The sequence below is a fragment of the Somniosus microcephalus genome, chromosome 17, assembly GCF_052327205.1.
Source record: "Somniosus microcephalus isolate GS21.2 chromosome 17, FLI_Smic_1.0, whole genome shotgun sequence".
NCBI lineage: Eukaryota > Metazoa > Chordata > Chondrichthyes > Squaliformes > Somniosidae > Somniosus > Somniosus microcephalus.
The window spans coordinates 40219717-40244888 of record NC_141003.1 but is presented as its reverse complement, the minus strand read 5'-3'; the positions used below and the strand labels follow the sequence as shown (position 1 = coordinate 40244888).

The 25172-nt window shown below is 43.5% G+C and overlaps 1 protein-coding gene across 2 annotated transcripts in view; it reads left to right on the top strand.

The window, feature by feature from the left end:
• cog5 (component of oligomeric golgi complex 5) overlaps positions 1–25172 on the top strand; it is a 168679-nt gene that overhangs the window by 4117 nt on the left and 139390 nt on the right. For both annotated transcript variants that reach the window (XM_086010231.1, XM_086010229.1), the window contains exons 3-6: positions 2216–2273; positions 6998–7052; positions 8830–8899; positions 19414–19534. In XM_086010231.1, the coding sequence (XP_085866357.1) occupies positions 2216–2273; positions 6998–7052; positions 8830–8899; positions 19414–19534 (304 nt within the window). The remainder of the gene's footprint in view (positions 1–2215; positions 2274–6997; positions 7053–8829; positions 8900–19413; positions 19535–25172) is intronic.

Sequence of the window (25172 nt, the reverse complement as noted above, 5' to 3'; positions counted from 1 at the left end):
TTATCCATGAAACAGTTAAAGCTTTTCATAGCAAAGGTGGTTTACCCAGCAGATTAATCATCCCCAACAGGGTGAACAAAGAGTGTAAAAAATAAAAGTGCCCCGTCACTCCCTCCCATGTCCTTGCGTGCACTCAGTTTGGGGATTGCATCCATCAGTTTTGCAGAAAATTACATCATTTTATCCCATACTTGGATAAGGAGGATTGTGCTTTCTGTTGTAGGAGTTTACTTCTCAAATTCAGGAGGGTGATTTTCTTGGAATAAAGAAAGAAAGACTTGCATTTATATAGCGCCTTTCACAACCACCGGACGTCTCAAAGCACTTTACAGCCAATGAAATACTTTTGAAGTGGAGTCACTGTTGTAATGTGGGAAATAGCTTAAGGATGCTCAGGGAAGTAACATTTTGAACAGTGAGTATCGATGTTGCTGCTCACTTGGGTCTTAGAAAATGTTCCATTGTGTTGGGGAAAACTCCATGTTCTATTTCTGCTACTTGTTCATTTTTGGAGGGGAAAGTGAATTGCAGCAGCCTGGACTGGATTCCAGGTGCCAACGACAGTTTTAATCAAGTTGTGCACTGTGCCTCCCTAAGACACATGTATTAGAATCCTTTCTCTATGGATGACTTTGGTTCTTGAGACGAGACAATCTTGGTTATATGGGGAGGGAACAAATTCAAATAGTTTATCATTTACAATTAACCTTTGCAAAAAACACAATGTAAGCCATTCAAGTACCAAAGATTTATAATCAAGTAAAAATCAGACCTTGACACCTTTCCATTAATAAAACTGTTAGTTTTAAGTTATTTTTATTTTGAATTGAATAATAACTAGTTATCAAGCACTTAAGAGACAGTATTTGTGATTTTGTAAAATCAATCCACTATTGTGCCTATCTAGGCTGCCTTTGCGATAAATGTATTTGTCTGGATGCGAATTTCTGTTTCTTGCTAATCTAGAGGGAGACACGACCGAGTTAGATGATAAATAGAGCAACTGCAATAATTTTTTTAGATGGGTAAGAGTGAACCATGTCTTTATTTTGACGCAAGTGAAGAAACACTTGGTTCCCTACTCTCTTGGTTGTTGGATTCTCCATCTGCAATTATTTCTTCCTGAACCCTGTGGAGGTTGATCATGGGGAAATCTTTTCTGGGCTATGCATATCCCATTGCTTTGGAGCTGAGTTGGGTTGATAGAGGACTGGTTTGGCAGGGCTACACTCATTCCTGGTTTGGCAGGGCTACACTCATTCCTGGTTTGGCGGGGCTACACTCATTCCTGGTTTGGCAGGGCTACACTCATTCCTGATGGGAATGATATGGTAAATGACGATGTTTCTAAAACAAAAGGTGGCTACACAAAAGAGTATACTGAAGAGGCATTATGGGTGAATTCTGATGATGGAGGTACTGTAGATGAGGGTTGGGACACATTGGGAGAATTTTAATTTATCCGTTTCTTGCCTCAGTGGCGATTTCTTGAGCAATCTGGAAGTCATGTGTTTTAAAATATTTTGGTGGATTTTTATGCTAATCAACATACAGGAAACTCTCGATTTACCGGCACCCAAACAACCGGAAATCTCGGTTAACTGGCAAAATTCAGGAGTAGGTTCAGTTAAGTTTTTCTTCATATTAGTGGCCGTTTCTTGATTCTTGGCGGTGTAATCGGGGGTTTCTGCACTTGTTGCTAAGCAACAGGGACGCTTGGTCTGTGGCCGGGGTTCCTGCAGCTGTTGCTAAGCAACAGTGAAGCCTGGATTTGTTGCTGTGTATTGGGCTCTCGTACCTTTTAACTATAACTCTCTGTAATCCGGACTTTTATAAACCGGCACCACGCTGGTTCCGTCGGTGCCGGATAAAAAAGAGTTTCCTGTAAGGAGTGTTTGTGCTTGAGAATTACCACTTTTCAACTTCTGGTGCTCAGTGCCAACAGGAAAGACAGGTACAGTGTAAGGCTAGACATAAAGTAGGCTGCCTTTATTGCGACTTCAACAATGTGCCTTAAAACTCAACCTGAGAAAAGGACCGACTATTGCACCAGTTTAATTTATAAAAAAAAAAAATTTTTTGTCTAGAGATGGTCTCTCTGAATTAGGTTGCTAATTTAGGTTTAGGTTTAACGTAGTATAGAATACCTATTGCGCAAGATACCATGTTAATCAACACATAAAGTAAATCATATAATCAATATTTGTTTCTGCAGGTTGTTGCAAGACATGAAAACCTGCTTGCTCAAGCTACTGGCATAGAGTCACTGGAAGGTAAGTGTTAAAAAATAAAAGCAAATTTTGAAATAGTGAAACCTGTACAAATGGGACAGACACACTGACAGTCCCAAATAACTTGCATTAGAATAGCTACAAACTGCCCCGTGAAACCATGGACACTCGCAAATTCTAAACTACAGACAGTCTTCAATGCAGCAAGTCCGTTTACAACTTAAAATACCGGGCATGCAGGTAAGTGAGTGGTAGCAGCGGGTGAAAAACAGCTTTTTTTTGGTAATGGAGATCTCTTTACCCAGCATGCACAGCGGCAGAGAAAACGTTCTATTGTTGGGATTGAATGTTTGCACAGCTTGATCACAGGGATAGAGGGGTTTCTCTGCCGTTATGGATGCTGGGTAAAGAGTTCTCCATTACATATAAGCTGGGAACTGCCGGTCGGAGGTGGTGGAGTGGTGGGGTTGGGAGGACCCAACCGTTGGGTAAATCCAATAACATCCGTAGACATCTTGCGATCTGATGTCACATGGTTAGATGTCATGTGGCCAGAACATCATGCGATCAAATCTTCAGGAATGCCTCCAGCCAGCGTTGCCAACCCTACTGCACCAGTACATCTGGTACTGATGAGTTACTAACAGCCCCCTGACCACCCCACAGCACTTCAAATATTAGCAGCAGCAGCAGCACATTGAGGGAGGGGATCCCGGACAGGGGGCTGCAGGAGATTAATTCACCCTCCATTCCGCCCCCCCCCCCCCCCCCCCCCCCAATTTGGCTGGGATCTGCCAGGCACTTCGGCCCTACAGCAGCCACCTCACACTGTGCAGGCTGCCAATGTAGCGATCCAAGGATCAGGACATCTCTTCCCTCAGTGGAAAAGGACCCTGGGATGGCAATGAACTAGGAAACCAAACAAACAGCAAATGAGCTGAAATCGTATCTTGCTGGCAGGACGCCAGAATTGGGCACTATCCCAGTAGAGGGTGAAAAAAAGAGAATGCAGCAGGAACTACCGCCAATCCCAGAATATTTGGCTCAGCTAGTTTACTGTGCACAGAATGACCATTGGTGTCCCTAATTTACAGGTTTCACTGTAATATATTTGATTATGTAAAATAACAGTGTAAAGCCAGGTGTTAAGATCGAAATCTGAGAAGTAGTTTCTTCTGCCCCGGCAATCTCATTAGCTACAGGTAATCATCTGACCAATTTGAAGGATTTTCTTTTATTGATGGGGCTCTGGACCGATGCTAGCTAATACGGGTCAGTTGAGAGCAGGAATTCAGTTGGTTTTGTTTGGCCCATGTCAACTTAATTGAGTCCATGGTAACGACAACTCATTTATTTAAGCAGCGTAATTGGTCCATGGGAACAGTGCGACCGAAAAGTAAATTCATTGGCCAATGGCCAGTGTCCCTCATTGGTCTGTGGTGATCATGTGGCCATAACAATGAATGAATTGTTTTCATATGTCACAGATCATGGAGTAGTTTAAATCCATTTTTCTTGCGCTATATTTAAAAAAAACTTCCTTACCAAGCTAATGTATGGCAGAACAGAAATTGTGAGGGAATCATTCAACGTAGAAACATAGAAGCCATTCGGCCCCTCGAGCCTGTTCCGCCATTTAATGAGATCATGGCTGATCATCCAAATTCAGTACCCTGTCCCTGCTTTCTCCCCATATCCCTTGATCCCTTTAGCCTTAAGAAATATATCCAACTCCTTCTTGAATATATTTAATGAATTGGCCTCAACTGCCTTGTGTGGTAGAGAATTCCACAGGTTCACCACTCTCTGGGTGAAGAAATTTCTCCTAATCTCAGTCCTAAATGGCTTACCCCATATCCTTTAGACTGTGACCCCTGGTTCTGGACTCCCTGCCATCGGGAACATCCTTCCTGCATCTAGTCCTGTTAGAATTTTGAGTTTCAATGAGATCCCCTCTCATTCTTCTAAACTCTAGCCAATATAAGTCTAATCGACCCAATCTCTCCCCATACGTCATTCCTGCCATCCCAGGTATCAGTCTGGTGAATCTTCGCTGCACTCCCTCCATGTCAAGAACATCCTTCCTCAGCTAAGGCGACCAAAACTTCACACAATACTGGAGATGTGATCTCACCAAGGCCCTGTACAACTGCAGCAAGACATCCTTGCTCCTGTACTCGAATCCTCTCGCTACAAAGGCCAACATACTATTTGCCGCCTTAACCGCCTGCTGCACCTGCATGCTTGCCTTCAGCGACTGGTGCACAAGGACACCCAGGTCTCGTTGCACTTCCCCTTTTCCCAATCTATTGCCGTTCAGATAATAATCTGTTTTCCTGTTTTTGCCACCGAAGTGGATAACCTCGCATTTACCCACATTGGGCAGATGCACGGTAAATGCCGTATAATCACCCAACCTGTCCAATTCATACTGGAGTTTCTCTGCATCCTCCTCACAGCACACATGCCCACCCAGCTTTGTATCGCCTGCAAACTTGGAGATATTACATTTAGTTCTCTCGTCTAGATCATATATATGTGAATAGCTGGGGTCCTAGCACCGATCCCTGTGGTACCCCACCAGTCACTGCCTGCCACTTGGAAAAAGACCCGTTTATTTCAACTCTTTGCTTCCTGTCTGCCAACCAGTTCTCTATCCAAGTCAGTACCTTACCCCCAATCCCGTGTGCTTTAACTTTGCATGCTAATCTCTTATGCGGGACCTTATCGAAAGCCTTCTGAAAGTCCAAATACACCACATCCACTGGTTCTCCCTTATCTATTCTACCAGTTACATCCCCTCAAAATTCCAGTAGATTAGTCAAGCATGATTTACCTTTTGTAAATCCATGTTGACTTTGTCCAATCCTGTCACTGTTTTCCAAGTGCTCTGCTATTACATCTTTTATAATGGACTCTAGCATTTTCCCCACTACCGATGTCAGACTTACCGGTCTGTAATTCCCCGTTTTCTTTCTACCACCTTTTTTGAATAGTGGGGTTACATTAGTTATCCTCCAATCCATGGGAACTGTTCCAGAGTCTATAGAATTTTGGAAGATGGCCAGCAATGCATCTACTATTTCTAGGGCCACTTCCTTAAGTACCCTAGGATGTAGATTATCAGGCCCTGGGGATTTATCGGCCTTCAGTCCTGTCAATTTCCCTAACATCATTTCCCTACAAATACTGGTTTCATTCAATTCCTCCCTCTCATTAGACCCTATGTTCCCCGACATCTCTGGGAGGTTATTTGTGTCCTCCTTTGTGAAGACAGAACCAAAGTATGTATTCAACATTTTCTTTGGAATCATTTAAGAAAATGGGAGGGGTTGGGGCTGCAGATTCCTTTTGGATGGATATGCTACGATTCCTTCCTTAGCTGAATCTACTTTGCGATTTTTGACTTATCCATTCCTTTGTAATAAAGGAATGCGTCAGGAGTTCCTCACAAAAACAAATCTAAACACAATAGCTATAAGTTTCTTACTCACCTCTCTTTGAAGTTGGTGTTTTTAATTTCCCTAGTGGCTGCCCACATTTTCAAATACTCCTGCTGTGATTTTTCAAAATGCTCTTAAATTTAAAAATGATGTCGGAGGACAAAAGTACTGAATGTGGGGTGTCCAGGCCTTGGATTTCAAAGTTAAACATGAAGCTTCATTAAAATAAAATCTGATAAATTAAATACCACCTTTTTTAATCAGCAGTTCAGTCAGTTGTGTTATTCACACAATGCTTTTTATGAATCATCTTGGATTTAAAAAAAAAAAGGCTTGTTTATAAATCTTGGCGAATGTTGAAGATTGGAGAATAGAACGTGTTTCCATCTTGTGCACTTTGTCTCAAGATCAAGCGCACTCATGATGTACCGTATGGGTAGATGCAGAGTAAATCTCCTAATCAGTGGCACAGCCAATACTAGATCGTTAATTCTACTCCATCTTCCAGGATGTATATTGATGCTGTAGAGTTGATACATTTTTTTTTTTATAAGGGAATTAGTTTCTTGCAACAAGAAAAATTATTGGATGGAATGGGAGAGTGTGGCATTAGATTAGGTGCCTCATTAGGAAAAAAAATCCAGCACACAAATGATGGGTCGAATGACCTGTTTTTCCCCTCCATATAATAACATTTGGAGAGTACTGTCTTCAGTTTTGGGCACTGAACCTCAGGAATTATATATTGACCTTGGGCTAGGTACAATGCAGATTTACCAGAATGATGCCAAGGTTTAGAGGGTTAATTTATGAGGACAAGTTGCCTAAACTTGTTTTGTATTCCCTTGAGTTTAGAAGATTAAGAGGTGAGCTAATCAGATTATTTAAAAATAAAGGGATTCGACAGGGTAGATACAGAGAAACTATTTCCTCTGGTGGGCATAGAGTTAGGCCATTTTAGGAGTGAAATCAGGAAGCACTTTTTTTTTTTTACACAAAGGGTAGTGGAAATCTGGAGCTGTCTCCCCCAGAAGGCTGTGGATGCTGGGTCAGTTGAAGTTTTCAAGACTTAAAATGACAGATTTTTGTTAGGTAAGGGTATCCAAGGATATGGAGCAAAGGCGGATAAATGGAGTTGAGGTACAGATCAGCCATGATCTAATTGAATGACGGAACAGGCTTGAAGGGCTGAATGACCTACTTCTGTTCCTATGTTCCTGTAAATAACAGTTCAGAACTTAAAACAAACTGTCTTGTGAATAAATGCAAATGTTTATGTCTGTTTATATCCTTTTTTAAAATAAATTGACTGTTGTATTTTAGGTGTTCTCCAGATGATGCAGACCCGGATTGCTGCTCTTCAGTGCACTGTTGACAGGTACAATGCAAGCTTAACATTTTGACTATAATAATCTACTAGAAGGCACATTATACTGCGAAATAATGGTACCAGAAATAGTACACGTATCTCACTGATTCTGATTCACTGAACAGTTGTCTAACACGATGACCACATAACCATTAGGGGTTGGAACAGCAATTATAACAAAAGGCCCTAGCTATATAGCATCATATGAACAAAATAGCAAGAAGAGTTTTGGTCTATGATATTGAAAAATTACATGAGCTTTGTACAAAGTGTAACCATAATGCCTGATCACATTCTTGTTAGGCAAGGGCATCAAGGGATATGGTGCGAAGGCGGGTAAATGGAGTTGAAATCTAGTTCAGCCATGATCTAATTGCATGGCAGCACAGGCTTGAGGGGCTGAATGGCATACTCCTGTTCCTATAAATAAATAATAGCTCGGAACGTAAAACAAACTGTCTTGTGAATAAATGCAAATGTTTCTCCGCGTGGGTTTTCTCCGGGTGCTCCGGTTTCCTCCCACAGTCCAAAGATGTGCGGGTTAGGCTGATTGGCCATGATAAAAATTGGCCCTTAGTGTTAGGGGGGATTAAATACGTGGGGTTACGGGGTTACGGGGATAGGGCTTGGGTGGGATGGCTGTCGGTGTAGGGACTGGGTGCTAGGGTTTGGATGATCAGCCATGATCTCGTTGAATGGCGGAGCAGGCTCGAAGGGCCGAATGGCCTACTCCTGCTCCTAGTTTCTATGTTTCTGCCATTTTATATCTTTTTAAACGGCATGGTGGCTCCGCTCCACTGGTCAAAATATTGGTCATTGCAAAGCAGCTCTGAATCTTCAGAATTCTTAGAGGATCTTGAAAAATGAGCTTGAGGACTTGCTAACCAATGTCCTATACTATTTTGATTACCAGGAGCAAAATGGCTCAACCAGTGATACTAGTTGGTTGGTGTGCAGAAGATATAATGTGCAGTGATCTTCTCTTGTCACTACGTTGGTATGAGCTTGCACACGGTGGAATGGTATGTTACCAGGGGTCAAAGGGTTAAATTATGAGCAGAGATTACATAAACTAGGCTTGTATTCTCTGGAATATAGAAGGTTAAGGGGTGATTTGATTGAGGTTTTTAGGATTTTGAAAGGAATTGATAGGGTAGGTAGTGACAAACCTTTTCCGCTGGTGGGAGAAGTCTAGGACAAGGCCATTTAGGAGAGAAGTTAGAAAACACTTCTTCACACAGAGGGTAGTAGAAGTGTGGAATTCTGTCCCATAAAAAGCAGTAGCTGCGAACTCAATTAATAATTTTAAATCTGAGATTGATAGATTTTTGCTAGCCAAGGGTATTAAGGGATATGGAGTAAACACTAATGGGATGTTCTGTTAAATAAACTATTCTTGCACTTAGTGATTGCCTTTTTCATATATCACTGGAGTGAACTTGGATATTATGCCAGATGTGGGGGAGGAGAATTCTGAGTGATTTCTTTTAAAGCTATTTTGATGCCCCTGATTATAAGAGACTGGCACTGGTATTGAAGCTGATGTGTGTGGTCAGGGAAAGTGAGCTATACATGCGGAGCATACTGGTTTTGTCTACAACTCAAAGCACATTGTAGTACATTACACATGAGTTAATCAATTCTTGTTTCAAATACCTGGAGTCAATGCTCCTACAAATATAACAACCTCATAATCTATAATTCTCAGTTCTGCACAAAACTTCCTTTCAACTGGCTCATTCACCTATTTGCTTGTCTGGTATTTGTTTATTTTCCTTTTCAACAGGATCAGAGGAAAAATTGTTGATCCATATAACAAGATTGTTGCTCGTACTGCACAGTTGGCCAGATTACAGGTATACTATATTAATGTACATCTGTACATAAGAGATGTATATTAGACATCTTTGATTACAAACTTTCGGGGCTTTCATATTTCCCCTCCCTCTCAGCTAACAAAATTCCAACAAAAGTCTGTTAGTTATACTATTCAGAGTAAATCCTGTGAATGGATAAGAAACTGGCTGAAGCGTAAAAAACAATGGGTACTCATCTAATGAGTTATGTTGAGGTGGGTGAAAGTACTGAGTGGGGTGCCCCAGGGCTCAGTATTTGGATCACTACTGTTTGTAACTTGCATAAATGACCTAGATTCAGAAACTCAGTGGAAAGTGGCCAATTTTGCACATGATACCAAATTAGTTGAGGCAGTGGAATTGGAGGAGACAGCTTAGAAATAAATAAATGAATGAGTTGGGTGAAATGTATATGTGGCCAGAAAAATGGCAGATGAAATTTGATGCACCGTGCATACTCCATGAATGGTGTTGAAATATCTAAGCACGAAGCTGAAAGAAATCTTGCTAGACTCTCTGATAAACTTATCCAACCAAATTTTTCAAAAAGGAAGAAATGATTGCACTTTCAGTGCCGATACCATTTATATGATGGGATATTGCGCATGGTGGTGCAGTGGAGCTGCAGATCATAGAGAACCAGTGCATGACACCAACGAGTGGAAGGACACTTACTTGATTCTTCCTCCCCATTGAATTCCTAATCTCAGTCACACTGCATGAGAGGTGTAGAGCAGAGGCAAGAGGCCTCCCCACAGAGGAAGAGGAAAAATCAGATGATGGTGTGAGACACACTCAAATGCCTCCCAACGGCCAAGCGGGAACCGTATTTGTGGTGGCTTAAGAGCAGCCTTCTTGTGAAACCTCAAAGGAGAAATTATCCCATTTCAAGTTATTCAGGCAGTACACCCAAGAGGCTGATACATTATGAACATAATGGTAGTCTTGAGTGTCGTGGTTCTGTTACTCCGTAATTGAGCAATGTTTTTTCAGCCACCAAGTCTGTGTCTTCCTTCATCCCAGATCCTGTAGGTTTCTCTTTGACTTCGGTGTTGAAAGGCAGAGATTCCTAGATCAAAGGCCTGGATCTTTGGTGTAGTTGACCTCATGGAAACCGGAGATCCTTTTACTACTGGGGCTTGTGCCTTGAAGTGGGAAGGTTCTTGTCAACACCATCATCTTCCTCAAAATAACTCCCTCATTTTGGAATGCCTCTTGCATTTAGCTCTGAATCTGAAACCTTGCTTGATTAGGATTCATTTGGTAAATTAGTGTTTCACACCCTTTTCAGTTAGATTGTCTGAGGTACTTCTCATGTTTAATAAAACACATTTAGAGGTCTAAGCCCATCTCCTCTCTGGCTGCTCCGGATTTTTAATTCATCCTCAGGATGTGGGCGTCACTGGCAAGACCAACATTTATTGTCCTTACATAGTTACGCTTGAGAAGGTGGTGGTGGGCTGCCTTCTTGAATACTGCAGTCTGTGTGATGAAGGTACTCCCACAATGTTGCTCGGTAGGGAGTTCCATAATTTTGACCCAACGACAGTGAAGGAACAGCGCTGTGTCAAAGTCAAGATGGTGTGTGACTTGGAGCTGATGGTGTTCCCATGCACCTGCTCCCTTGTCATTCTAGGGGGTGGAGGTCACGGGTTTAGAAGGTGCTGTCGAAGAAGCCTTGGCGAGTGGGTGCAGTGCATCCTGTAGATAGCACACACTGCAGCCACGGTAATGGAGGAGGTGGATGTTTAGGCTGATCAAGCGAACTGCGTTGTCCTGGATAGTGTTGAGATTCTTGAATGTTGTTGCAGCTGCACTCATCCAGGCAAGTGGAAATATTCACATTCCTGACTTGTGCCTTGTAGTTGGTAGAGTGTCTTTTGGGAGTCAGAAGATGAGCCACTCGCCACAGACTACCCAGCCTGTGACCTGCTCTAGTAACCATGGCATTTATGTAGCTGGTCCAGTTGAGTTGCTGGACAATGGTGACCCCCCAGGATGTTGATGATGGGAACACTGCCTGTTCAGAAGAGTACAAAATAATCCTCCACAGTACAGTACCAAGACTTGTACTTCATAGTAATTCTTTATGACTCTGCTGCCAAGTGCTGGGTGATCACAATTCAGCAAAGGACCAATGTGTTTGTACATGTACAACTTTAGTACATGTGAACAAACTGTACAACCTCCATGCATACGCTGAAGGATGCTTCAGACTTGAAGATTTACAACAGTAAAAAAAAATTGCATTTATATAATCATAGAATTATAGAATGGTTACAGCACGGAAGAAGGTCATTCGGCCCGTTGAGCCTGTGCCGGCTCCTTGCAAGAGCACCTCAGCTTATCCCACTCCCCCTGCCCTTTCCCCGTACCACTGCAAAAATTTTTCTTTCAGGTGTTTATCCAACTCCCTTTTGAAAGCCGTGATTGAGCCTGCCTCCACCACCCTCTCAGGCAGTGCATTCCAGATCCTAACCACTCGCTGTGTAAAAAAGTTTTTACTTGTGTCGCCTTTGGTTCTTTAGCCAATCACCTTAATTCTGTGTCCTCTGGATCTCGACCCTTCTGCCAATGGGAATAGTTTCTCTCTATGAACTCTGTCCAGACCCCTCATGATTTTGAACACCTCTATCAAATCATCTCAATCTTCTCTGCTCCAAGGAGAACAACCCCAGCTTCTCCAGTCTATCCACGTAACAAGTCTCTCACCCCTGGAATCGTTCTCGTAAATCTTTTCTGCACCCTCGCTAAGGCCTTCACATCCTTCCGAAAGTACGGTGCCCAGAATTAGACACAATACTCCAGTTGAGGCCGAACCAGTGTTTTATACAGGTTCATCATAATTTCCACGTTTTTGTACTCTATACCTCTATTCATGAAGCCCAGGATCCTGTAAGCTTTTTTAACTGCTTTCTCAACCTGCCCTGCCACCTTCAATGATTTGTGCACACATACCCCCGGGTCTCTCTGTTCATGCACCCACTTTAGGATTGTACCCTTTAATTTATATTTCCCCTTATTCTTTCTCCCAAAATGTATCACTTTGCACTTTTCTGCATTAAATTTCATCTGCCACGTGTCCGCCCATTCCACCTGGAGGCCTGTCTATGTCCTCTTGAAGTCTATCTCTATCCACCTCACTGTTCACTATACTTCCAAGTTTTGTGTCCTCTACAAATTTGCAAATTGTGCCCTATACACCCACATCCAAGTCATTAATATATATCAAGAAAAGCAGTGGTCCTAGTACTGACCCCTGGGGAACACCTTCCTCCAATCTGAAAAACAACCATTCACCACTATTCTCTTTCCTGTCACTTAGCCAATTTCGTATCCATGAGGCCACTGTCCCTTTTATTCCATTGACTTCAACTTTGCTGGCAAGCCCATTATGTGGCAACAGAAAACGCTGGAAAAGCTCAGCAGGCCAGGCAGCATCTGTGGAGAGAGAAACAGAGTTAACGTTTCAGGTCGAAGACCTTTCATCAGAACTCAATTGCCTGCCCCCTCTCTCTGCCTCCCTGACCCCCCTGTCTCGTCCTCCCCGCCACCCCCCCCCCCCACCTCGGCCTCTCTCCCTCCCCCTCCCCCCTCGTCCTCACCGCCCCCCCCCCCGGCCTCCCTCTACTCCCCCCTCGGCCTCCCTCCCCCCCCCCCCCCCCCACGGCCTCCCCCCCCGGCCCCTCAGCCTCCCTCCCTCCCCCCCTCGGCCTCCCCCCCCCCCCCCCCCCCCCTCTCTCTTGGCCGCCCCCTCGCCCCCCCCCTTCGGCCGGCCTCCCTTCCCTCTCCCCCCCCCCCCCCCCCCCCCCCCCCCCCTTGGCCTCCCTCTCCTCCCCCTCCCCCCCTCGGCCTCCCTCTCCTACCCACCCCCCCCTCGGCCTCCCTCCCTCCCTCCCCCCACTCGGCCTCCCCCCCCCCCCCCCCCACTACTCGGCCTCCCTCCCTCTTTCCCCCCCCCCCCCCTCAGCCTCCCTCCCCCCCACCTCTCAGCCCCCCTCCCTCGGCCTCCCTCCCCCCCCCCCCCCTTCTCGGCCTCCTCCCCCCTCCCTCTCGGCCTCCCTCCCCCTCGACCCCCCCCTCCCTCTGCCTCCTCCCCATTCTCTTTGTCTAGCGCTCCTCTCTCTATCTGTCCCCACTATCTCGACTCTCTTTCTCAATGATCTTTTTCCCAGCTGATTAAATCCTGACATCCTGCGCCTGCATTCTGTTCACCAGCCGTGTGTTCAAACCACAACAGACAGAGGCCCTGGTAGCGATAAACACACTCCGTGAGAATGCAGTAAAACTCTCGCAAGCTGACAACATCCTAATATCACCTTCAAGTCGCATTACAGCCATCGCAATACCTGAAATTTCCACCCCTCACCTTTCTCTTTAATCCGTGGGAAGTCCAGCGAGAATGAACAAAAAAACCACTGGAACTGCGCATGCGCAACTACTTTGTCATTAAGGTAAATTTAGCTATATTAACAGGCACTTTTAACCCAAATTTTAGAACTAATGTATTCATTATTGCAATTACTGGGTTGAGTGGGAAAGAAGGCAAGGACAGGAGTCCCAAGCTTGGATCCTCCTTGAATAAGCCCACAGTAACCCCCTCTGCCTCTCGTGGCATTCTCCAAAGAACCTATCCAGCCATTCATGATTGATCAACAACCACCAAAATCTCTCCACATTTCTCTCTGGAATGTCCATTAACTTATGAACATGATCCTTGCCATCCATGACCTTATTGTGAATGATTTCATTGACATCCTGGCTTTGACTGAAACTTAGCTTATGGGTGACGACACTTTTCCCATTATTGAAGCCTTTCCACCTTCCTCGTTCAGACCACTGGTGGCAGTGTGGTCCATATCACTAAGTCACACCTTGGTCTCCTCTCCCGACTCCTCTGGCATCCTCTCCACCTTTGAGCACCTCACCCTGTTCCACTCTTCTTGCCTCCCATTTAAAATCCTTGTTGTCTACTGCCCCCCAAGTGCCACCCTGAGTTTCTTTTTGTGATATTCTGCAAACTCTGCACTGAGTGACTCCTAAACCTCTTATGATTTCAATCTCCATTTCCAATCTGCTTGCCCTCTTTTTTTGAATTCACTGCCTTTCTGTCCTCCATAAACCTCGCCCTGCATATAAGCATTCCTAGCCGTTATCATGGCCACCCTCTTGATCTCACCATTTCCTTTGTCCTCTCTACTCCCAAGATCTCGATCACTGACATGGCCACCTCTGACCACTTTCATATATCCCTCACTACCCACTCCCAACCACCTTCCTTCTGCGTCAACTATCCCTCATTTCAGTTACAACTGCAGCTTCAAACTCCGAACTACCTAACCTTTACCTCTCCATGTACCATGATACCTCTGCAGCTAGCATTGCTCAACAACTCCCTTTCCTCCACCTTTGATGTTCTTTCCAGAAAAGCTTTCACTGTCTCCCATCCAGGTCATGCTTCTTGGTATGGCTCCCATTTTCCATACCCATCTCTCCTGTAACTCCCTCCAATCACATTCCCACCCCTCTTACAGCACCGAACAGTCCTAAGCAAAGTCACAAATTACATTCTGTGTGACTTTGATCATGGTGCATTATTGTTCCTCGTCCTTCTTGACCTTTCTGCAGCTCCTCTTCCATTGCCCAGCTTGGTGGGACTGATTTTGAATGGTTCCACTTTTACTTGTCCAATCATAGCCAGAGTATCTTCAGCAATGGCTTTTCTTCTTGCCACCACACTGTTACCTTCAAGCTCTCCAAGGAGCCATTCATAGAGTCATAACGGCACAGAAGGAGGCCATTTGGCCATCGAGTCTGTGCCGGCTCTGTAGAGCAATCCAGTCATTCTCATTCCCCTGCTCTATCCCTGTAGCCCTGCAAGATGGTTCTTGGCCCGCTCCTCTTCCTTATCTACATGTTGTATTATTCGTAGTGTAAGAATTTGGATCACAGGTCACGCACAGATTACCCAAAGGGTCTTGGGAGTTGTAAGGCTTTTTATTAAAGAGCTACAGTTTAAAACATAATCAGATATTACATGTGGTTAAGATAAGTATAATAGACATACAACCCGTGACAGTAGAGAGCAATCTACGACCCCCGAAGTGGAATGCCACGACCGGACGGACAGATAGATGGTTAGATGCCCGATGAGACAGCATGGAGGTCTCTGGTCAACGGATCGCTACATCTGGTAGCAGCAGTCACTTCTGTTAGTTTGTCCCTTGAGCTATTGGAGGTGTTAGGCATAAGCCAGCATTGATTTCCACCTTGAGAAAGCCTTCGCCCCTAGCTGTCTGACCATTTCTTTTTCGGTCCCTTATTTTTATACGTTATTTCGGAGGGCTGGTGGATACCTGGTGTCAATCATGGCTGACAAGGCCTTCCTCTTATATTTCTGAGGAATGTCTTGTTATGTTTCTTTAAGGACATTTTATGACTTTTTTGGCTCCATATTGTCTAATTATCATTCCACCATTCTGTGGTGTTTTGCATTTTACCACTCCCTTATCACTTTCATGCCCTGGCCTCGGCCATTTGTCTCTTTGTGCTCGTCATTTGACCTTGCTGACGTTCCTGCTATCCGTTCCTGGCTGCATTTCAGTTTGTTGTCAGTCTCTGTTCTAAGAATTAAAATCCCATCTTTAAATCTAACAGCTACTTCTTAAGAGTTATAAGAGTTTTATTAGAACTACAGTTTAAGCACAATCAGATACTACATGCGATTGAAATAGATACAGTAGACATACAACCCGTGACAGATGAGAGCGATCTATGGTCCTGGAACGGAACAAAACAACCGGATGGATACACGGTGAGGCAGTACGGTGGTCCCGGATTGGGTAGATTCCTGCAGTCTGCGGCAGCGGTCACTTCCGTTGGGTCGTCCCTCGAGCTGTTGGAGGTGTTAGGCCGTTGACCAACATCGATCCACCTCGGGCTAAACTTGACCAAAGTGTTAGGCCGTAGCCAGCATGCATCCACCTCGGAGAAGCCTTCGCCCCTAACTGCCTGTTTTTCTCTCTTGGTCGCCTGTTTTAATACCTTATTTCACTGGGCTGGTGGATACCTGGTGTCAATCATTTTTACCCATCCCATTGTCCAATTACAAGGGAGAGGGCACCTCTGACAGCCCCCCATGCCTCATGAGGTCACTTTCCTGCTTATCTCTGTTCTAAAGGTCTTGTTGCCCTCTCATAGACAGCTTGTTTATCCTACAGCTCCTTGCTGCATCCCTTATCAGGCCTAGCTATGCCCACTCGAAGCCCTGTTTTTGTGTTCTGACCTCGTAATTCAGCTCTCTGTCCAACTCTCTTTCTGATATGACTGGAATCCTTCTGTCAGCAACCTAGGCAAACTGCTGAGCTAGGGAACCTGTAACAGACTATTATTTCTTCCAGTCTGCCATTTCTTACAGTCAGGTCAGCTTCCACTTGTTTGCTGATGGGTCTTCATCTCCACCACTTCTCACAACTCCTCCACTGCTTCTGCTGTTGGACTGTTTGTCCAATATCTACTCTTGTCTGGGCCCTAATTTCCTCCAGCTCAGTATTGGGGAGACCAAAACCATCATCTTCAGCCTCCGCAGCAAGCACCATACCTCCCTCCCCAGTCAATTGTATGTGTTGAACTAGACTGTTTGTAACCTCGATATGCTATTCGATCCTGAGCTGAGCTTTTAGTCCCTTATCCCCTGACTGCCTATGTCCACCTCCACCCCTATCTCCGCCCATCTTCTGCTGAAACCCTCATCCATACTTAACTATTGCAATGCTGTCCTGGCCAGCTTCCAGTCATTCCAACCTCCATAAACTTAAACTCATTCAACAGCCGTCAGCTGTGGCTCAGTGGGTAGCACACTTGCCTCTGAGTCAGAAGGTTGAGAGTTCAAGTCCCACTCCAGGGACTTGAGCACGTAAAGCTAGGCTGACACTCCAGTACCAGTGCTGAGAGAGTGCTGCACTGTCGGAGTGTGCTGTCTTTCGGATGAGACATTAAACTGAGGCCCCATCTACTCTGTCAGGTGGACGTAAAAGATCCCATGGCACTATTTCGAAGAGAAGGGGAATTCTCCCTGGTGTCCTGGCCAATATTTATCCCTCAACCAACATAATAAAAACATTGCTGTTTCTGGGACCTTGCTGTGCGCAAATTGGCTTGCGTTTCCCACATTACAACAGCGAATCCACTTCAAAAGCACTTCAGAAATGTAAGTCTTTCTTTTAACAGTCTGCTGCCCGTATCCTATCCCATACCAATCACCCCTGTCTGCACTATCTACATTGGTTTCCACTCCCCTAATGCCCACCCTATCTCCATAATCTCCTCCAGCCCAAAAATTCCCCCACCCCAATATTCTCTGTTCCTCTGCCTCTGGCCTTGTGCATCCCTCCTCTTTATCACACCATTGGCAGCCATGTCTTCAGCTGCCTTGGGATCACACTCTGAAATTCCCCCTCTGCATATCCACTTCCCTCTTTTTTTTTTTTAAGATCTTCCTGAAAACCCACCTCTGACCAAACTTCTGGTCAGCCCTCCTAATAGCTCTTTTTATGGCTTGGTCTCCATTTTTTGATTATGCCTTTATGAATTACCTTGGGTTGTTATTCTATGTTAAAAGCATTAGATTAATGTAAGTTTTTGCAGAGTCTGGAGGGAAAAATGATCAACTCTGAAACACACAGTTTAATTGCTGTGTTGAAAACGAGATCTGAAGTAATCCTCTAATATTGTAACCTCTTTTCTTTGCATAATTTTAAATTGTTCAGTACAAACCAACATACCTTCAGTTTCTAAAGTAAGAACGAGGGACTCGAGCTAATACCAAATGCAGTATTTAGATTTGCAGATTGTCGAGGATAGGAAAATTATCAACCAGCAATGTTCCAGACGGTAAAAGAAATAAAAGGAACCATACTAAATAAGATTAATATTTTAATGGCCATTAATTACCTAAAGAGACATTTTTATCCAGTATGATGAATATGAAATATTTGAAAAGATTTTTGTTGGAGGGCATTTTATTTGTTTATAGATGCCAATGTTCCATAAGAGCAAAATACTTTGACCAGAAAGCCATAGCACCTTGTGATTCCTTTGAAGATTGTGGGAGTGACCTTTTAGGGGGTTTTTTGTTGAGATTCTAATATTGTTAAATTCAAAGGTTTCAACCTTCAATATTTTTTAGTCAAAGGGAGCACGGTGGCATAGTGGTTAGCACTGTTGCCTCACAGCGCCAGGGACCCGGGTTCGAATCCGGCCTCGGGTGACTGTGCAAACTCCACACAGACATTCTCCCCGTGTTTGCGTGGGTTTTCTCCGGGTGCTCTGGTTTCCTCCCACAGTCCAAAGATGTGCGGGTTAGGTTGATTGGCTATGATAAATTGACCCTTAGTGTTAGGGGGATTAAATACGTGGGGTTACGGGGATAGGGTGGGATATGTGTTGGTGTAGGGGTTACGGGGATCGGGTGGGATATGTGTCGGTGCAGGCTCGATGGGCCGAAATGGCCTCTATCTGCACTGTGGGGTTTCTGTGATTCTGTTTCTGTGATTCAAGACTCAAACTGCTAAAAATCCTAATTAGAAGATCAAGCTTTAGTTTTCCAGTTTGGTTGTGTGTCTGATTGAACTGGGAATATGACTTGAATATTTAATTTTAATGGGGTGGGGTGTCTGAGTAACCTTTACAATTTTAACAGCCTATTACTTCAATGTTTGGAAAATTGGAAGCCTGCATGTATTATTTGTCTTGTACTTTTGCGCATTCAAGCAAGTGTAATATTGCAAATAACATCATTGTTTCAGTCAAAGGCAGACCGTTGCAGTTCCAACTTCAGTGAAAAGTAATGTACCAAGACATTCAAGGATGCCTACTTATACTTTATTATATACAGCTACAGGGGCTAATGATAATCAGACCAATGGTTGGTAAATGCAAAGGGAAAAGCAACCCAACTCAGTGGGACTGAGATGGAGACAAAGTTCATGAGAAGACTTATGCAGTATTTCCTTACTCTGGGAAGGATTAAAACCACCTGTGGTCAAATGGCCTCACTCTGACCTGTTGAGAAAGAGAATTGAGGGTTTTGGATATATTAAAAGATCTTTTTCAGTTACATGATGGTTAGGAAAAGAGCATAGGGGCCCTGGATGGGGGTGTGGGCGGGGTCTATGATTGAGGTATTCATGCATGAATTGGAAAAGAAACTGGCATGATGAGTCAAATGGGTTTTCTCATTCTAAGGTTTTTTCATTTAAATTTTCTTGTGTTCAATTTTGGAAGTTGATTATTGCAATCCAGAATGACAGCCAGGTTTAAAACTCTGATTTTTTTTTTAAATTTAAAAAATCCCCTACATTTATGATACTTTTAAGATTAAAATATGCAGTATGAACTTAGTTAGGGACACTTTACTTAGTAAAAATTGAATTTATAAGGTCAGTAAAAATGGAATTTATAAGGTCAGTTTATCAAAGACTTTCAGTAAACCAATATTCTTGAATTTCATTCAGGCAGCCTGTGATTTGCTTCGAAGAATTATCCGTATCTTGTACCTAAGTAAACGGCTGCAAGGCCAGCTACAGGGAGGAAGCAGGGAGATCACTAAAGCTGCTCAGAGTCTCAATGAATTGGGTAAGTAAATAAACCTTATGGTAGATACTTAAAAAGTTGGTCTTTGCTTATACCAACGAGTGTTTTTAGCATTGCAGTACGATCTATTTCCAGATGAAGACTCTGCTGCTGTAATTGCAGCAATATCATAACTCCGTTTCATTAGACACGTCTATCTGTATGTGTATTCTGTTGAGTGAAATATAAGCTTTTCAGAATAGTAGTTAATTGAGTGAAATATTAATAAACCAAGTAATTTCTTCCTTTTTTAATTTCTTCTCCATCCTTCAAATACTACTGCAAGTTGAGCTGTAAGAGCAGTTTTGTTTTGAGAGATTTTTGATCATGCATTACATATTGGTGCTCCCTATCTTTTTGCCCCTTAAACTGTCAACAATATCTGCTCCTTTCCAGATTCAGATATGGTTTGTAGCTTACCTACACTGGCCAAAGAGATCCTCTTTCTCAACAACTATTGGTCTAGCTGAGGTCAGAGTGAAGCCACTTGCCATAGGTAGTTTTAACTTTCTATTGGAGTGTTTTTACTTCTGAAGAAGCATTTATGACATGGATTAAAATAATGCTGTGAATTGTGCATTCTCGCTATTCTACTTAACTGTATGAAACTTCTAAGCTGATATGCTATATAATTTTTTGTAAACTTCTGTTGTAATGAATGAAGTATATTTTATTTATTAAAATTGGTGAGTGGCTACAGGTTTCTCGAGGTACTGCATCTATAGGTGGTGCTGTGAACATAACGGGGCAGATTTTGCGGTGGGTATGACTCTTATTCGGAGAGTATGCCATCATACCGCCTTTGAAATATACTGCAAGTTTGGGATTGCCACATGTGCTAAATCCCGAACTTGCGATCTGTCAAGGTACGCCTTGACAGATGATCCGCACCGGCAGGGAAATACTAATTGCTGGTGCAGAGTTAGGCTAATTGCCCACCAAGTGCCCAGCAATTACGTCTGAAAATTATATGGTTTGTGAAAGCCGGCGCAGGAGCCTGTTTCACTGTAAAAGGAACCCATTTGAGTGCGTCTGAAAGGATTGTTAACTTTTCTGGTATCACTTCACAATAAAATACATGTACCTAGTGGTAACATTAAAAAAAAATGTATAAAATATTTAAAATTATCAGTGCCTACTGCACTCCAATTGTATGATTCTTGGTATGAAATATAAATAACGTAGCGTTTAATACACTTCTCAAGTGATATAAACTGTGCTGCTTGTATGTGTTTACCGAGGAAAGAGTGAGTGAGGTGACCTAACGGCAGGTTAAATAGTACGTTGATTAACCAGTGTATATGTTTCCAGCAACCTGCTATTAAGAGCATCAATCCAGGTTACGTGATGATCCAAGGGAAAAGAAAAGAACCGTGAACTAAGTTTTCACGCACACATCGGTGCACCTAACCCCGATCTTCAATATGCAGTGTGTCTGTTAAGTGATGATTTGTGTGGTCCATTGTGTCTGAACCTTAACCAGGTATTTGTTTATACAGATAGATTTATCAGTCCATAGTTACTACCCAGCACCGTAATTCCTGGAAAATCTGGTCTGGTTTAAATCTCTTGCAAAGGAAGGCTTATGATCGAATGGAGCCTGCCTGGCAGGACCATGAGTACAAACTAAAAGCCAGTGGAATTGACAGCACAAACCAGCTAATGGAAGGCTGAACAGCTAAACGATTTATTTCACTTTAGTAAATGGTCAAAAGACGAGAATCTTTCCATTGACCTCAAATTATCTCTTTTAACCTTCAAGTGGTAAACAGATGCCAAATTATTATTGGTATTTTTGTTAATTTTAACAAAATGCTGATATGAAATAAGTCCAAGTACCAATTTAATTAGAATTTCAATGGAAGAGAGTGAAAGAAGTTTCTGTGGGCGTGGCTTAGTTTTGACAAAGTTTGTGGGCATGTCGTCCCTTGTGCATAGGCTGTACGCTGCGCTTCTGGTCTTTGTGTTGTAATACGCTGCGCAGAACTCTGCAGTGCTGAAGAGCAAGTTTCCGTTCTGGGACTCGCTCATGGTAAGTTCATATTCTTTTCAGAGCTACTGCAATTTTTGGGCAAATATTACATGACTAATTGATTATACTGGGGCAACACTAATGACAGCCCCAAAATATACCCTCAGTAACCCTCAGTCATTTAATTTAAAAATCCTTGTTGCATACTTCCAGAAACTGGGCATAAGAACAGAGCAAAGTACAAAACAAACAGTGATGACAATTAATGAGACGTTTCATAGCAACAGAATGAAGTTGGCCAGATTTTATCCGAATTATTCGAATCCCATCAGTGGATGAAGTTAAAATGGAAGTGGGGGAATTGTGAAATTAGACCACCAATATCTCACCTCTATTCAACAATTTCAGTCCCCCACCTAATGAGAAAATATTGTGACCAAACCACCTCCCCCCCCCCCCCCCCCCCCCACAACCTGCCCTCCTGCCCACTGAACAAATATAGTGACCCCCATTACCAACACTGAGCAACAAAGAACAACTTGCCTCAGATAGAATATTGATTCAGGACAATGTTTCAGAAAAACAAGGTAAGGAATTGAAAGAGAGGGTGGTCAATACATCATATAATAATTATTTGCTCAACCCCACCCCCGGCGCTTAAGTTGAACCAACCCTTTTCACCTCCCGATATTAGATCATGCCCCCTCCCATACTGTCCAACCACCACTTAGCAGAGACCGCAGAACCGACCCCCACTGAACAGAGATAATGGACCTCTTACTCCAACGATAAGAAAGCATGACACACCTTCCACTCACCAAGCAGAAAAAACACATCACCACCACCCCAGCCACAGTCTGTTCGCCCTCCTGCCATCTGGGAGACGCTACAGATGCATTCGCACCCGTACGACCAGATTTAGGAACAGCTTCTTTCCCAGGGCTGTCATCCTACTGAACTCCACAAATAAACTCTAAAGCCTGCACATCTGCCAATGCACTTTATTATGGTTATGTTTATGTTAAAGTATTACAAGCCAAATGTATGTTGAATGTTTAAATGTCTTAATCTAAATGTACACTCTCGGGAGCCGCAAGCCTACATTTCGTTGTACTGCACTTGTGCACTAACAATGACAATAAAAGTTGATTTGATTTGATTTCATTCCCAGCATTTTGGACACGGCTACAGCCCCCTCCCCATGCTGAGCTGAAATCCTTCCACCAACCTTGTTCTCCAGTTGGTTTCAAGGTTTTCTAAATTAGTAAAGATGTTGTATTTTGTAAGATGTAAAGAAGATCACCTTGGACTTAATAAAATTACAAAAAAAATTGTATGGAAGAGAGAGTAGTGAAATCATAAAAATTGTTCGAAAATAACAAGGCAAACGAGGCAATAATTATTCATCTCAGTTTTAATTTAAGTGTACAATGAGCATAAAGTTTGCAGCAAGAAAAGACCTTTCAGCAAATCAAACTCACTCCTTCCAGAATCCACGTGTCATTATTCTAGGTGAAACAGTGATTTACTTGTACTTGTTGCAATTTAGTATATTGTATTTGCTGCTCACGTTACGGCCTCCGCTACATTGGGGAGACCAAATGCAGATTGGGTGACTGCTTTGCGGAACACCTCCGTTCAGTCTGCAAGCGTGACCCTGAGCTTCTGGTCGCTTGTCACTTTAATTCTCCGCTCTTCTCCCACACTGACCTCTCTGTCCTCGGCCTCTTGCACTGTTCGATTGAAGCTTAACGTAAGCTCGAGGAACAGTACATCATCTTTCAATTAGGCACTTTGCAGCCTCTGGACTTGACAGAGAGTTCAACAGTTTCAGACCATAACCTCTGCCCCCATTTTTTCCACACGGCAGCTGTTGATGATTCCGCTATTCTCACTTACACATCTTCTGGACCTATCATTTGTTTCTTTACTTGTCCCATTGCCATCTACTTTTGCTCTGTACAATTGTACTTTTTGTCATTTAATCTCGCCACCCTATCACAGACTCCCTTTTGTTCTTTCCTCCCCTCCCCCCCCCCCCCCCCCCCCCTTTCCCGGCCTCTGCATTTTCTTAAAACCTGTTTTAAGTTTTGGTTGGAAGAATGAAGAGAGGCAATATATACTAAAGGATACAATTCTAAAGGCGGTACTTGAACAGAGAGACCTGGGGTATATGTGCACAAATCGTTGAAGGCAGGTTGAGAAAGTGGTTAAAAAACTTATGGGATCCTGGGCTTTATAAATAGAGGCACAGAGTACAAAAGCAAGGAAGTTATGATGAACCTTTATAAAACACTGGTTTGACCTCAACAGGAGTATTGTGTCCAATTCTGAGCACCGCACTTTAGGAAGGATGTGATGGCCTTGGCGAGGGTGCAGAAAAGATTTAGAAGACTGGTTCCAGGGATGAGGGACTTCAGTTACGTGGATAGACTGGAGAAGCTAGGGTTGTTCTCCTTAGAGCAGAGGAGATTTGATAGAGGCGTTAAAAATCATGAGGAATCTAGACAGAGTAGATAGAGAGAAACTGTTCCAATTGGCAGAAGGGTCTAGAACCAGAGGACACAGATTTAAGATGATTGACAGAAGAATCAAAGGCGACATGAGGGAAAACTTTTTTAAGCAGCGAGTGGTTAGAATCTGGAATGCACTGTCTGAAAGGGTGGTGGAGGCAGATTCAATCATGTCTTTCAAAAGGCAATTGGATAAGTACCTGAAGGAAGAAATTTTGCAAGGCTACGGGGAAAGGGCGGTTGAGTGGGACAAGCTGAAGTGCAGAGAGCTGGCATGGGCTCGATTGGCTGAATGGCCTCCTTCTGTGCTGTAACCATTCTCTGATTCCATATAGCTAACTTTTTCCAGTTCTGATGACCTGAAGCGTTAACTCAGTTTTTCTCTCTCTCCACAGATGCTGCCTAACCTGCTGAGTATTTCCAGCATTTTCTGTTTTTATTTCAGATTTCCAGCATCTGCAGTATTTTGCTTTTGTATCATTATTCTATCATGTACTGTGCCCTTTTTCCTCTCCATGTTTATCTCCTGTTTTCCTTGGGGGTGGAAAAAAAAACTAAGCATTGCTATTGATATCTCTGTAATCTTTAATTGTCCTTCTTAACCGATATTGATCGAACTCTCTTTTAAAAGTGTCACTTGAACCTGAATCGAATACCTTTGGGTATCTGCTCCACATGTCTACTATCGTGTAGGGGGTAAAAAAAAGTTTTTTTCCAATCTAACCTTGCCTAAGACTTGTAAATTTTGTACCCTTATCCTCCAATTTGAAAAAACGCATTGGACTGGAGCTATAAGCCCACTGACTCCTACAGCTACCTTGACTACACTTCCTCCCACCCACTTCCAGTAAAGACTCTATTCCATTCTCCCAGTTTCTTCGTCTCTGTCGCACCTGTTCCGACGATGCCACCTTCTGATATGTCTTCCTTTTTCCTCAACTGAGGAGTCCCCTCTACCGACGTTAACAAGACCCTCGACTGTGTCCGTTCCATTTCTTGCACTTCTGCTCTCATCCCTTCCCCTTCCTCCCAGAACCACGATAGGGTTCCCCTTGTCCTCACGTTCCACCCCACCAGCCTCCGCACCCAACACATCTTCTCCATCCCTTTCAGCATTTCAAAGAGATGGTTCCCTCCGTGACCTCCTGGTCCACTC